Below are 15,570 nucleotides of genomic sequence, written 5' to 3' on the forward strand. Positions count from 1 at the left end.
CCAGTGAAGTTTTTTTTTATACATTGATTTCATCATGCTGTCTTTTCTCTTCAATTTTACCTTGATGTTACAGAGATTGAAAAAATGTAGAATTAGAAAAAACTATCTTAAGTTTTCACCTGTACCACGTGCTACATGTACAAAATAGTACACAGCAGACAGGACCATTTATTTGTTAGCTAAATCAGACATTAAAAATGTTAAATAAAGCAAACACTTATATATATATAAGTAACCCCCCCCCCTCCCAGTAATAGAATTTACAGGATTTTAGAAAATTATAGAATTTAAAAGAAGACGCAATGTTTTTTAACTAATTTATATTCTGTTTTTGAGGCATTTAAAGCTTCATATCATGAGCAGTTTTTTCTTCATATTTACTTTCTTTTTATTTTTTTTTTTTTATACATTTTTTTTAAAATTTGCCTTTAAATATTTAGAAACTCGGCGTATTTATAATTTAGATGCAATCATTTATTTTGTAGTCACTCCAAAAGTTAAGCGATGAATCTAATGCCTATGAAGTTAAAATATATTAATAACGAAACCCCGAGTTATTGAACTTTAATTGACGTTCGTCTGAAACTGCGTCGAATTTGTTATCGATTAATTAACTAATGATTAACAGAACAAGATCAAAAAGCATAGAGTCGTGACTTGAAAACAGGAATATATGAACAGAATTTAATATAACAGAACCTATAGCCTAGAACAGACATGTATGAAATTCTTACAAATATTAATATTACAATTACGAGAGAAAGGTATGCTTATGAATGGTACATGTATAACAAGTATTAATAATAAAATACAGTAAGTAAAGTAATGTATAACAATTAGACTAAATGACAACGTTAATTCCAACACTATTGTACCGGTACCATTCAGTTAAAATGAGTACAATGTATAATAAGTAAATGACCACTATAGCGTGTTATCATTTATAAATTAGCCCACAAAATTAAGAGTTTCACTGTCTTTAATGTTGAGTAACCAAAAAAGTTTTTGTTCAGTATTTCATGCTGAAAATTTTGAGAAATACGTATTTAATTAACAGAAATATTTCTCTATCTGTGTTCCACTTCACTCCGATTGCCGATTGGGTGTGGTGAGAGCAAGAAGACATTTTTTTAAACTGACTTACATGTATTTGAACATGAATTTCATTAATTGTGTTGTCTGAAATTATGGGAAATTATGGAAAGAAATAAAATTTCACCTGTTTAAAAATGTGAAGTGCTTGCAAAAAATATTAATGAAAAAAAACCCGGAATATTAATTTCTCAAAAATAAATGGTACATGTAACGCGGGTTACTTCTGTCGAAAAGGATTACACCTTCGTTTAGTTTTGCATGAGGAAAAGTGAAGGGAGACGATTAGGTTTTCGTATGTCAAGTATGTTTGTACATGTATAATATACATACATGTATAAAAGCAAATTCAGCGTGAATATTATACTTATGTTTCTGTTGAATGTCAGTGACTAACTTTGAAACCATTTGGAAGACAAAACTTTGTCATGAGTCACGAATGTTAACCCGAGCTGACCTGAAATCGCAACAGTGGGATTAAGTGCTCAAAATAAAATCCGTCAGCGGACGCCATTTTGCTGTAATTAGTCCTGCCTTCATTTGGCTGATGCGAACGCGACCACCAGGTAGTGATGACAGGTCGGTACCATGCATCACCCGAAATACCCCCAAAACACCGACGAAGGGCCGTTAAAATCCGAGAGGCGTTATAAAAGATGTCCGTTTTCGGTCTTTAAGCTATAGAGGCCATTAAATGCACGTTAAAATCAGTAATTGTGCTTCATTTTCAAATACATACTTTTATCAGGAGGTATAAAATTGCACAAATTTTAAACGAAATCGGCGCACGAAATGAGGAAATTATCAGGTTATAAAAACACCGTAAGGGGAATATTGCCACACATGGCAAGGGTGCCCGAGTCCAACTTTAATCCGCGTTTTCCTGGCTTTGATTCAGTATGGAAAGCAAGATAAATCTCAGAACCCCCTCCCCACCCCCATCCTTCATAGAATGTAGAAAAAAATGGCCGGAACTCCATGTAAATTTGTTTTATTGGTTTTTATGTGTGTGCGCTTTTTAATTTAGTTCCTCGACTTTTCCTGAATTACTGCAAACACCGTCAAAAGTCTGGAGTCACAGAGAGTTTTTGTTTGTTTGGGATCTGTAATGATGATTGTTTGACGTGTTGATACATCATTATCACTCCCCTCACCATATCAGCATGAAAAACCCCTTAAACTAACTCCATTTCGTCTGTTGTTCCCGGTTGACCGTTATTGGGGGGGGGGGGGGGGGTGCACGAGTGCGTAATTGTAGGAGAAAGGGTTTACACTGGTTACACTTCCGCAATGCTTATTGGAAACGTTATTCTGAAACACAAAATCTTTTACTGAAACTTGTTACGCATCCGGGGATTAGCGATCGAAAACAGCTCTTTTACAGCCCTGCGCAACAAAATATCCACCCTGGATTACCAGAGATTAAAGCATATCCCAAACTTATACACTTATAAAAGGCCAATATTTTAAATGTCCCATAAAAAGAAGAAAATGAAAAAAAATTATCAAACGAAAAGTTTTTTATCAAAGCCAAATGAACATAAATTTTGTTGTTGAGGGTGCGTTCGGGGCGCGTGACGGTAGCTTGGTATGTATTGATGGTCGATCGGCTGATTCGGGTAATTTAACACCAAGGGTGTCTGAATTGAGATATCATGGCTGCCTTTGATTAACGCCGCTAGTTACATCTTATTTCCGAAAAGGAAACGAATGGTTAGAAGAAAACGAGGTTACTTGTCTCCTTCATGCGCATTATTTCGCCGCAGTAGACGCTTATTTTACCCAATACCGCAATAATAGTTGTACACGGGAGCTGGACGGGGGAAAAACATCTGCCCTCCATGATAAATCATTAATTTAACTGTCTTGATTCGATTTTCCGACGAATTTCTGCAAAAGACGGTCATCAATTATTTATACAAAACGGTTTGGAGATATAAGTGTTTAATCTAAGACGAGGATGTACCAATTACGGCTCTAATGATCGGGGGACTTTGATTGGTCCTGACGTGCCAAGCAGGTGACGTGAACATGACGGCACGCGCGTTGTTACGGTAGCCTGGAGTACGATATACCACGTGACCGAAGCAGACGATAGCTGAAGTCTGAAATACCGTGACTAAAAGTAACTCAGAATTCCTCACACCCGACACATTACTTCAGGCGAAGTAAGGGGAACACAAGAAAGTCGTGTCCAAGGGCACAGAGAACTTTTTCCACGGTAACTTTTTTTTTCAAGTTATTTTTTTTTAACATTTTGATGTGTTTTATTTCTTTTTTAAAGATAATGACTCCTCAATATTATAATCTTTTTTTTTCATCGAAATTTCTTATTTACCGAGATTCATCTATTCTTTTGTGAATTTTAAAGTATCAAAAATTATTTCTTCAAGTTTTACATATCAATTTTTTATTTATTTGTCATTATTTATATTTTAATTTGACGAAATTCCTTCTTTTTTGTGCCGTTTAGAGAAGTATTCAATTCATACTCAAGTTGTTATTAATTTTTTAATTCCAGACATTTTTATTGACTTCGTTATAGAAGAAAATGCCACATACGGGTAAGTACTGTGACCAGTCAGTAAAAGTCTTAGTCTGTTGTAATAAACTACAAATATTTAAATTTTAATTTCTTACCTGAATTAACCATCGTTAAACAGATGATATTTTGATCATGTTGATTTAATTCTCAAGGATAACCTCAGTTTTTTTAAAAAGGTTGGGGGGCGGGGGGGGGGGAGGGGTTCGGTAAAGAAAATTAAGTACATCGGTTGACAAAAAACAAAAAACAAAACAAAAAACGAATGAATTTATATTTCACATACAGTATAAGATTTTTGTGTAGCTTAGAATTTCGTAGTTAGATGCATCGTACATACTTGAATCCAAGCGAGTATTTATTTTTAAATGAAACTACTGTAGTAACTTCACAGTGTCTTTTAAATCAATTAATCTAACAACGTAATTCACGAGTCAAGTGATAAAAATCATATTTCTGTCGTCAAATATTAAAATGATTTGTAAAAGATCGATACCGAGATCCCTACGATAAATAGAATGCATTAAAAGATCGATTGATTGATTATCACAATGACCTTATAAAGGACTTTAAAAAATCGCTTTTCATTATATAAAGGTTTACGATAATAAACTATAAATTTGTAACTTTTTAACAAACTCTCTCTCTCTCTCTCTCTCTCTCTCTCTCTCTCTCTCTCTCTCTCTCTCTCTCTCTCTCTCAATTTTATTTCTCCATTTTTTTAGATACATATTTTAAATGGGTCTTTCAATAGTGAGATAGTCCAAGGCGATCAAATTGAAAATAATGAGAATATTTTGGGTACATTAGCCGAGATGGGGCGAACACTAACGCTGTCATTTAAACATAAAATGATCGACAAACGGCGTTAAATGTAGCTTTAAATGGTAGTTTCTTTGGATGATATCAATTTGTACCCTAACTTCCGTACACCAGGACATTACAGGTAGCCCCAATGTTACGGTCAAGCGTTTATTTCAAACTTTTTAACACCTTCTTCAAATCCCTTCTTTCACACCGTTATCTGAATTTCAAGAATTTCTCTGCTTTTTGTTAATTTCAATGTTACCAAATTCAATTTTTTAAATTAAATTTTGTGAAAAAATTCAGTCCCCATCAAATATTGATAAAACATTGTAGAAAGAAAGATTAGAACTTGCAGTTTTCTATTGTTTATATTATTTAACATACAGTACGTGTATTTTAGGGGGGGGGGGGTCTTTTTATAAAGTAAACAATATGTCAATTTGTTATATAATAAGGTTACTTTGGATTATAACAAGACAGAAAACAAATAGAAATATTATACAGTTGAATTATTTCTGACAATCGGCTATTATACCATTAGTAATAAAAAATTATGAGTAGAAAGTGAAAAAAAAATTATCGAGTTTTTCATTTAATCGCCCGATGTATTCTTGCGAGATTTATATAGACATATGACAATTTGATGTTAAATAAACATTGAAGACTGATTTGGGAAGAAATAAAAGTTAAGAATTCAAGTCTTATTTAATAAATTAAGTAGAAAACTTTAGATTAACCAATATAATTCTTCTTGTATATAAATTCAGAGCAAAAAGTTCAGGAAAAAAAAGGAATGACGAAAGAACAATATCCGTGTCTACCAGAATTACAACATTTCTAAAATGCATGTCTTTATATTATCACAATAACTGTCAAATTACAGATTTAAACATTTGTTAAATCGTGTATACATACACAATATCAGAGAGAAATGAAGAAGAAAAAACGCTGACGGAGAAGGAAAAATGAGAATCCCGTTTAATAACGAATTGATCGATTAATTTGTCAGTACAAGACATTAATGATATTTAGTTAATTAATCAATCAGGGCTCAGCTCCACTGTTAACTCCCCCGCTGTGTTTCCCTCATTTCCGATACAGAGAGGGATTTCGTCTAAAGAAATAATTTATTCGATATTGGTAAAATTTTCAGTCATGTATATTTGACATTAAATGTACATGGAATATATTTTTAAAAGAGACACGGAATCTATGATTTATAAACATCAAATCAAAGTTTGCTGGAATTATAGATTTTTTTATTTCAAATATCTAAAATGTTTATTAAATCCAAATTTTTCTTTGTCAAAATACCCCCTTCCAAAAAATGCTATTACATTTCTTACCAACTGAAATATCATTTACTTGAAGTTATTAGAACATAAATAAATTAAAAAATCAATAACAAATCGAACGTGCAAACAAAAAGAATAACCCTACAAAAAAAGCCAAAACACTCACAAAATTCTTGTAATTTTAACAATTTAAAATTCTAAATGACCATCAAGGAATTGGGATTAATTTAAGTTCTGTTAAAAGTTTTGTTTGTTTACTCTTGAAAATATGTATACACACTTTTCTCGTAGATTTTGCAAGAAATCTGTAAAACTGTAAAACTCGTTTAAGATAAAAGATGTCCTTGAAAAGGTTTCACAAATGTTGAAATGAATATTCCTAGACCAAGACCCGCCATTTCGCTCTTTGATTAATAATTCTTGCAAAATTAGTAAAAATGCCATTTATCATCAGAATATAAAGAAGGCAATAACATGCAGTTTTCATTAATGAGGCATTTAAAAGCTTTGCTTTTCATCATTTATTTACAAATCTCCCGAAAAATGATATAAAGAATTAAGAAAGAATGAAAAAAAAAAAACCAAATGAAAGGGGATTTTGTCAGAATTATTGATCCAAGGTGTTAGCTAGAAATCCAATCAAATTGATCTTAACAAGATGATGTTCTAGATTTAAATGAACTGAAATTCTACATGTAAACTTCTTTAGTTACATTCGTTTACATGAATTCTATCTGTCGTCTAAAAGGTTTGATACCCACTGTTTTGATTCAATAGAAAATAAATTATCAATTACAATGCACATGTAACTAATAGAATAACATTGATTGGAATTTTTTGTCAAACTCCTTCCACTGTAAGAAAAAAAGATAGATAGATTCAATAAAAGCATGCGGAGATCAATTGATAAAACAGTATTTTATTTCACTTTTATTTCATGGTGTGAATATAACAGTAGATTTATTTGAGGAACATAATTTCTGCGAATCGTTGACCAGTATATTGGCATACAATTATTTTTAATTACAATATCTAAAGTTGTGAGCACAGGCAACTGACTTGTTATATATTTTTCGCAAAATAATTTTTTTCCTCTACCTTATATTATACGTAGAGTGAATATATATTCATTTTTTATTTCGAGAAAAGTATACCAATTAACCTAGTAAGAAATCTTTAATAAACATGAACGGGTACAGAAATATTTGTTCAGTATTACGCGTATCCGGTACGTACATGTATGCATGTACAAAAAACAAAACCCACAAACATTCGTTTCGCACTTTTTTATTATTCATTTTTAAATATTTGCATAGTTTTTGATTTAAATTCATAATTAAATAGGAAGCAAGTCCGATTTTTATACTACATATTCTGATAGATTTAATCAATTCAAAGGGGGTTGTTTTGCTAAGCAGCATAACTTGATTTCTTCAGCTTCTCGACCGCAAAATTCATATCACGCGAGACAAATGGGAATAAGACCCCCAAAAAAATCATTAGAGGATTTTCAACTCAATTTAAGTTTTACCATTAGAAAAAAGTTAACTTTCATCAAAATTTCAACGTCAAATTTAGCTAATTGTTACAGACTGTCTATTCAATATATACTACATTGTAGTAGTAATCACTGAAATACATTGATGTTTGGGAGAATTCTGTTAGTCTTTTTACTGTTTGAGCTGCATATTCATCCGCGTATTCTAAAGGTCTTTTGAAGGTCATCCCAGAAACAATGGAATCTTCTTGATCATGTTGTCTCCTAGATCGAGTTGTTGTCTGTCTCTTGTTAATCAAAGAGAATTTTAAAAGCAGTGATTTGAAGGAAACCCGTTCGGTTCTGAGAAGCAATAGTGGGTTCCAGAAATCTGAAATAATGAGAAATTTCCTGTCTAGATATCGGCTGTAGATATCACCCCTAGATATCCGTGTATCGCGTTTTGAATGCTTGTGCTTTTAGTCTGGATATTATTTACTCTGTGATCTAAACGTGAAAATTAACCCAATGGATTTTTTCTGGGTCCCCACAATTGCCGATTTTATTAATTCTCGAGTTGTTTCTTTTGAATCAAGAGGAACATGTTAATCATTGAGTACCACGTGCACAACGCATGTTGAGGTTTTGATCTATTTATAACTATTTATATCTATCTATTTATATTTTATGTAAAAGCTTTAACACAAGAAATAGAAATCTTCCTTATTCCTTCTTTGTTCTCTCATAAGCGTGAAACTTTCTTTTCAACTGTTGACTAATAAAAAAAAAACCAACATAAATTTGATTTTGAAAACCTAACCTAATCTCTTTAAAATAGTTTACAATAATTACATCTAAAATATGTCTATAGTACACTCTCATATGTTTGAAAGATTTTTTTTGGGGGGGGGGTGCTCTGCCTAAATTTTTACAAAACATTTATTTCTTTGTGCAAAGACAGTTTTTTTTCAAGTATTGAAATTCTTCCGAATAGATCTGAAGTGTTGAAGTTTTAATTCTGCCTATTGATGCATTGTCACTCGCGGCCAATTATTTTAAATTTTTTTCTTTAAAGCAATATCTTCTCCTTTAAAAAAAAACTGTTGACGAATTAGATGACACACACTATGCTCTGTATCAAAGATTCGGTAATTTTCAAACGCGAGGATACAGAAGAAAGCCAGAGTTGAAAGAGTTTCTTATCAGTTGGGGGAACAAAAAAACCTCGTATTTTTCTGTGATCACTGAAATTTATACGTCTTCTCGGCCGACAAAAAAAAACAGACTTAAAAATATATAATTTTTTTTCTAATTTTCAATTTAAATGATAAGGTACATTCAAAATATCGACTCATGACCCGAAGAATTGGAATGAATAGCTTTTATAGGACTTCAAATATCACATGGCAATTACATGTAGTTATTCAAAATATGCTTTCAAAAAAGCATAAAAATTGACTACACCTCAGCAACGGTGTAATAACTAGAAAGTTATCGAGTACACCGCTAGAGACCATGGATCCTTTACAGTGGGGTAAGGTGCGTTCGTGCGTCTGTCGCCGGTACAAGTCGTTTGATTATCGAAAACTGCTCAGTTAACTTTCATAATCATGTCCCCAATCTTGATAAGGATGTTAAAGAAACACGTGCTCGGTGAATTTCTAGAAATTGTTGGCCTTTATATGATGACAATCATATTCAAAAGAAATTGTATTTATTTTTTCCGTCTTCTTTTTCTTTGTTAATAGTTAATGGTTCTCCAAATAAGAGCCGCTATGGTTAGATAAGCATGCTCGATGTCGTGACCAACACATGTTGCAATAATTCAATTAGTTTGACAACCGAGAGAGTAACAGCTATTGGCACCACATAATTACTCATAAAATCTACTTGCAAAATTAATAAAAAAAAATTAATAATTTTACCTTGATAATTTAAAGGTATTCCTACGATGCAAATGTTTAATGATCAAAAAGTAGTTCAATTAATATTAAGGTTTTTTTTCCAGTCATCAATGTGTCATTTAAAATTATCATTACGGATATTACAACATAAATTATTTTCATTCATTGATTAGAAGTGTAATTGTAAGGTTACCAATCTAATTGATTTTACTCTCATATTAAAATGAATAATTTTGATTTTATTGATATGATCCAGTTTATGAGTTTTGTTCACTGATGATATCAAATATCAAATACGTAAATGAATTATTTATTGAAAGATATCTATGATACAAAACTTATCAGTTTATAGAAAAGTCAAAAGAAAAGATAAGTAGCATTATTATCATTATTATATTAGTTTTCATGGAGATTTGATTCAATGTTTACAAATTATGGAATCTATTGCAAAAACAGTGATGAGAGAGAGAGAGAGAGAGAGAGAGAGAGAGAGAGAAGAGAGAGAGAGAGGAGAGAGAGAGATTTTGATATTTTTTCTCTTCGCTTTTTTTTAAAAAACAAAACAACATAATCTCTCTGTATATGTTCTTAATTTGATTTGGTTTAACTATAGTAAGGTTATATATTTAAAAATCTGCGTAATCAAACTTGTATCCCGTGATTACAAAAATATCACCGGAAAATAACCATCAAAAAATTATCATTGCCATGTCTAAGCAGTGAGCAATACATACTGTGCATGTACTACTAGTATATGCAATAAATGAGTTATAACAATTCTATCCTCAGGTCAAACTGGGGTCAACCAGCTGGGAGGAGTTTTTGTGAACGGTCGCCCCCTCCCAGAACACGTTAGACGTCGCATAGTGGAGCTCGCTCATATGGGGGTAAGGCCGTGCGACATTTCCCGCCAACTTCTCGTGTCACATGGTTGTGTCAGCAAAATTTTGACGAGATACTACGAGACTGGCTCTATTAAACCCGGATCTATTGGTGGAAGTAAGCCCAAGGTAACTTCCGGTGTTGGTAGAAAATAGATTTAAAGGAGGATGAAATTTAAAAAAAAAAATCTTATCTTAATAATTTTGTTAATTTAAGGATGTGACCAATGATATATTACGTATATGTATTAAGGTCTTGAATCCAGAAACAGGCATAATGACTGATTTTTTTTTTCACCATCAGCAAGTTGCAACACCGTACATCATTAAACGAATACTGGACATAAAGCGTCAACATCCGGGCAGCTTTGCTTGGGAAATAAGAGACCAGCTTCTGACGCTTGGAATTTGCGACGAACAGAATATTCCAAGCGTCAGCTCCATTAACAGGATCCTGAGGAATTCTGGGACATTTGCATTAGGATATAATGCGGAAGACCTTTTGGGTTACCAGTCTATGTTCGGTCGCTACCAAGGAGTTCCAAGCATAGCGCCACCGCCTTGCCCAGAAGCAAACGGGTTTTCATTGGCTGTTCCAGGTTTATCTTATCCGAAACTCGTGGAACAAATCAACGATGATCGGAAAGACAGCGAGCAAAGCGATGACTGTGACAGGGACACAGAAGGGGAAGGTAAAAGAAATAATATATTACTAGTAATACATCCTTAAGTTGGAGAAACGGTCTGTCATCTTTTATCATCGGACAACTACGGTCTCGCATAGTACACTTACTGACCCTGTGCTAACTCCCCCCCCCCTTTTTTTATGAATATTCATTACTATGGATACACAAATGAGATAGCGAAGTTCATTGGTTTTAAGGGCAGGAAAACGACGATTATTTTATGAAAACATGCATTTGATAAAAGATGTGCATACTAGTACGTAAGTATTGATTTACAGTATTGGTGAGATATTCTTGCCAAAAGCATAAAGCAGCCAATTTAACTAGATATGAATTATTCATGAACACGAGAAAATAAGCGAATTTTTTCCATTGACATTAACTTAAGCAAATGTATGTCTGGTTGCTGGTTGGAGGTTTTTGATGTTGGCGGCTAGTGGGTCCCTCCCTCCCTTCCCCCCCTTTTTTTTTTTGCTACCCACGAAGACATTTTAAAAATACAGTATGTGTCTATATTAGAATTAAGTTATAGAACAAAAGATGTCTCTGTAAAGAAAAGGAATATTCTTATATTCTTTATAAACGAGAATTAGATATCGAAGTTCTTTCAGACTGAAACATTTTAAGCAATTATATGAGCTGCAAATTTCATGCTGAAATTTTTTGTAGCGAAAAATTAATGTTATTTTCTTCTAAATTGACAAAAATACCATTGTTCTTAAGTTTCTGTTAGCCTTATATTTTGTGGGAAAAATAACACGTTTCGAAGCCTTAATTGAAGCAAAATTGAATTACTGTCGTCCTGTACAAAAATTGATCTGCTATATATTCCTTAGGAGAGAAATCTTTCTTCAGACAAAAATTAACGATTTTTACAAATCTTATTTATCATAAAAGTTTAAGTTACATGCAGACTTATCACCCCAGAAGGTTTTTGCAGCAAAATAAAATTTTAAAAATACAGCTCATATTGCTTTAAATCTTTGAAATATTTTATACCTGTTTTATTTAATGTAAATTAAGTATAATTACGTGATGTGTCGATATTTTTAAATGGTGTACGCACTTTAATAAGAGGATACTGGGTTGCATGTTAAGTGAGTGGGGTGCTCGTGACCATTTTTAGACTGTATAAATCTCTTTAAGGTTGAATAACACATCTTCACAAAATGGCTGACCTCTGATCGAAACGACATCTCGTTTTATTTCAAGTAATTTATCGACGAAAACATGTAACTTACTCCACAGCCGAGTGGATAAAGTGTCGGGCCGTGATCCGTACATGTACATCCGAGTTCGAGTCCTGCAGGGTTGTTACTTACTGAATTGAATTTTATTAGATATTCATTTTTTATCCCAAAATTGCTTTTTTGCTTATTTGACATATGTACAGTTTATTTATCATTATATCTGTCATAATCAAATAATTTACCCGTTAATTTGAGTGACTTTTCCAGGTGTGATATTCCACCTTAAAAAGAAGAACTCTGTATAAATATTAAGGAAAACATCCAAATCTTCATCTGAATATATTTATGAATTTTTTTTCTTTACTAACTAATACTTTATAGCTAAAGAAATCATTTCTAAAAAAAAAAAATAAGGTAGATCTAATGGTTAAATTGTTGACCACCCAGCCTCCTTAAGGAGAGGGCGACAAGTTTTAACTGTCCAAGCAAAATTCAGGCAGAGCTTTGCACATGCTGTGTCTTGGATTTCAATTAATTTTAGTGTTTCACTTCATTTTAACATGATTGTAGTATATGTAAAAGAAAAAGTTCATTAATAGTATGCCTAACTAGGCAGAAAAATGTTTATACATTAAAAGTAGTGGTCACATTATAGTGTATAGTATTTGAATACTAGTAAATGTCTTCTTTGAGGTCACCAACCGTCTTAGTTCTTGCTACATATTTGAAAGATGAACAAAAACCTTTGTAACTTGACCCATTTTCCCAGGTGGGTATGACCTTGGGGGTAAATAAAAGGAGGGATTACCATTTCATTTTTATGGTTCTCTTTTTATTATATCAAATGCAAAAGAATCTGAAAAATTAATGTACCGTCATTTCTTTAAAAGTATTTTTTCACTTTTTTGGTAACATCTGTTTCAAACTCGAATTGATTGACCAAAGGAAATCAGATCGTAACAAATTCACTGACAAAAGTTAAGATTTTGAATTTAATCCAGGTAATGGAATTTTGCTCATTAAACTTTAAACCGTTTGGGGACAATTCCTTCTTGGGGTAAAAAGAATCCCGATTAATTATTGTTAAAAATATTATCATAACTGCTCCTTTAAAGTTATTGAAAGAAACATCAAAAGAGACATTTTTTCTTTAGATCGTTAGAAATTCGTTTCGCTACGATTATTAGGCATATCGTGGAGGCACGAGGGCCGCTTAACTCCTGCCAGTTTTACCATACTCATCTTTGATGTTCTCACATCACACGGTACGCATTGCACCGCCATAAAAAAGGGGCCCCTTACATCATACCAAATAAGACTTTAGTTCAGGAGTCAAATCAAAGAAATGCAATGGCCAATTATCTCGTCGCACGCCATTAAAGCGGGCGCGTTACGGTGATTAAATGTTTATCATACACTGATGAGGGGATAAGCAATTACTAGCGCGACTGTGTGAAATCATTACATCAAAAGGCCCTCCGCATCAGGAGCTTTGCTGTTTTGCATGATTACGGCATTCAATTTTTGGCATATTAAATTTTTTTTCACAATTATTTTTATCCTGAAAGAAGAGTTATAGTTCGCTGGTCATCTTAAACTGTTTACCGGGCTAAATCAAGCGAAGGTGTTTTTTTTTTCTTTCAAATAATATTTTTATTGTGAAAATGATTTATGAATTCTGACGCGTCATTTTCCCATCTACACCATGAAATTATACATAGATTTGGAGTGTAATTCAAACGTAATATTCCTGCATTGCGTACTCGTCCACCTCATAAAATCGAATTAATTAAGCTTTAAAATGAGGTTCACGGAGACAGTTTTATAGAAGCTCTAGTGCAAACGATTACTAATGAATGTGTTTTGCTGAGGTGTAATCGGAAAATTACTGACAAAACATCATGTACATCCCTCGCTAATAATCCTGTAGAAGTTTATTTTTATAAGAGCGTTGCGATTATCTTAATTTTATTCATTTGCACCTAGTCCTAGTATCTTTTTTCCAATTAATCAAAGAATTCTGGATCTTAAAAAAACCCAATGATCAACTATTCTTAATCATGTTTTGAAAGAAAAATTGTCCGGAAAATGCTAAGTACTAGTAATTTAGGAACAAAACCATTACATGTATATGCACAAAAAGTAGATATTCATCACTGGTTTTATGGAATACGTATTTTGGACCTATTACATTGCATGATTACGAATTAGCATTCAATTTAATAAGACTGCAACGTTTATTTTCATTAATCACATTTGAATATTTGCCAATAAAACTTGAGCCTAAATAATTCAAAAGTTCTCATGTCGAATCTCATCAAGATTGTTATCGATATTTCTTACGTGGCTTGTAAGACGAGTTCTGATTGGTTAACAAGTCAGGTTTGAATTTCTATTAACCCTTGACGAGAACAATAAAATGACGTCACGCCTAAGGATTCACTGTGGAACACAACCCGGGGTAAAACCACAAACACCCATGGTTAAACATGGATAACCAATTATATTTTTACTCTAACAAATATTTAATTCAAAATTGCAGGTTCTTCCAAACACAATGAAAGGCAAAAATCAAACAAAGATGACGATGATGAATTCAAGATAGAGGAACGATTCCCAAGTCTCGCGGGAAAAATCAGGTCCGTGAATTCCGCGAACATCAGAAACAGAACAAGTCCACAGCATTGTGCAAACGACATCTATGATAATGCAACTACTGAAAATGTCGATGGGAATAAAAACCCTGTAGAAAAAACTGACGACAGCCCGAATGAAACTTTTCTGAAACACAGAAGTCGCCACGACACTTATTTCTCAACTTGTTTAACGAACATTAGCTCCAAAGCTGCACGTGAACACTCGCCCAGTGCTTTATATTCCTCGTTTTACCATCCTTACGCGAGATTTGGCGCGACATCACGTGGTCATGACGTCACACCTTACGTCATCCCTCGATTGTGTATGTTACCGGATGGACTATCGGCGTTCTCAAACTCTTTGTTAACCCACACAGATTCAAAGGCATCGACCTACAGCCGATCTTTTGATTCTCATCTGTTACAGAGTTCCCTACACATGAAGTAGAGCTTTCCTGTATAATTATACATGTACATTGTGTTTGTGATGATGTGTATAGAGCTAGGTACATGTACTTTATGTAGTACATGTAAAGCCCAGATCGAAATGTCTGATAATAGTTGTTAGAAATAAATTCAAGAACATGTCCAAGCCTTTGTCATTGCTTTTTAGCTCACCTGAGCTGAAAAACTCAGGTGAGTTTTTTCTGTTCGAAGTCCGTCTGTGTGTCTGTAAGTCTCTCCGTTAGACTCCCTCCGTATGTGAACTTGTTTCACTCTTTCATCTACAGACCCACTATATTCAACCAAAATAAGCTAAAACCATCCTTAGGCGAAGAGGTTTCAAGTTTGTTGAAGTTAAGGGTCACATCATCTTAAAATTGTTGATATCTTAAAAAAAGATATATTCTTTTCAAGTTCCATTTGCCATTTGGCCAGAAATGTCTGACACTTATATGGAAGCATCCTAGAGTAGTATATATTCAAGTTTGGTAAAATCAAATCAGATCATAAGGGTTGGGCCACATATTTGTTTTTTTTAAGTAGAAGTTAATAGAAATAAACACTTTGAAAATTTCTTCTTCTCCAGAAATCCAATTCCATACTTTATGATGCCGTA

General features: G+C 33.1%; 1 protein-coding gene across 1 annotated transcript; it reads left to right on the plus strand.

The window, feature by feature from the left end:
* Positions 1 to 2,774: 2,774 nt before the first annotated feature.
* Positions 2,775 to 15,091, plus strand: LOC128159518 (paired box protein Pax-8-like). The gene is made up of 5 exons (XM_052822639.1): positions 2,775 to 3,313; positions 3,614 to 3,656; positions 9,907 to 10,127; positions 10,303 to 10,690; positions 14,417 to 15,091. Exons 2-5 carry the CDS (start codon positions 3,644 to 3,646, stop codon positions 14,956 to 14,958), a joined length of 1,164 nt encoding a protein of 387 aa, XP_052678599.1. The 5' UTR covers positions 2,775 to 3,313; positions 3,614 to 3,643; the 3' UTR covers positions 14,959 to 15,091.
* The last annotated feature ends 479 nt before the right edge of the window (positions 15,092 to 15,570 follow it).

Source organism: Crassostrea angulata, chromosome 8 (assembly GCF_025612915.1).
Source record: "Crassostrea angulata isolate pt1a10 chromosome 8, ASM2561291v2, whole genome shotgun sequence".
Classification (NCBI taxonomy): domain Eukaryota; kingdom Metazoa; phylum Mollusca; class Bivalvia; order Ostreida; family Ostreidae; genus Magallana; species Magallana angulata.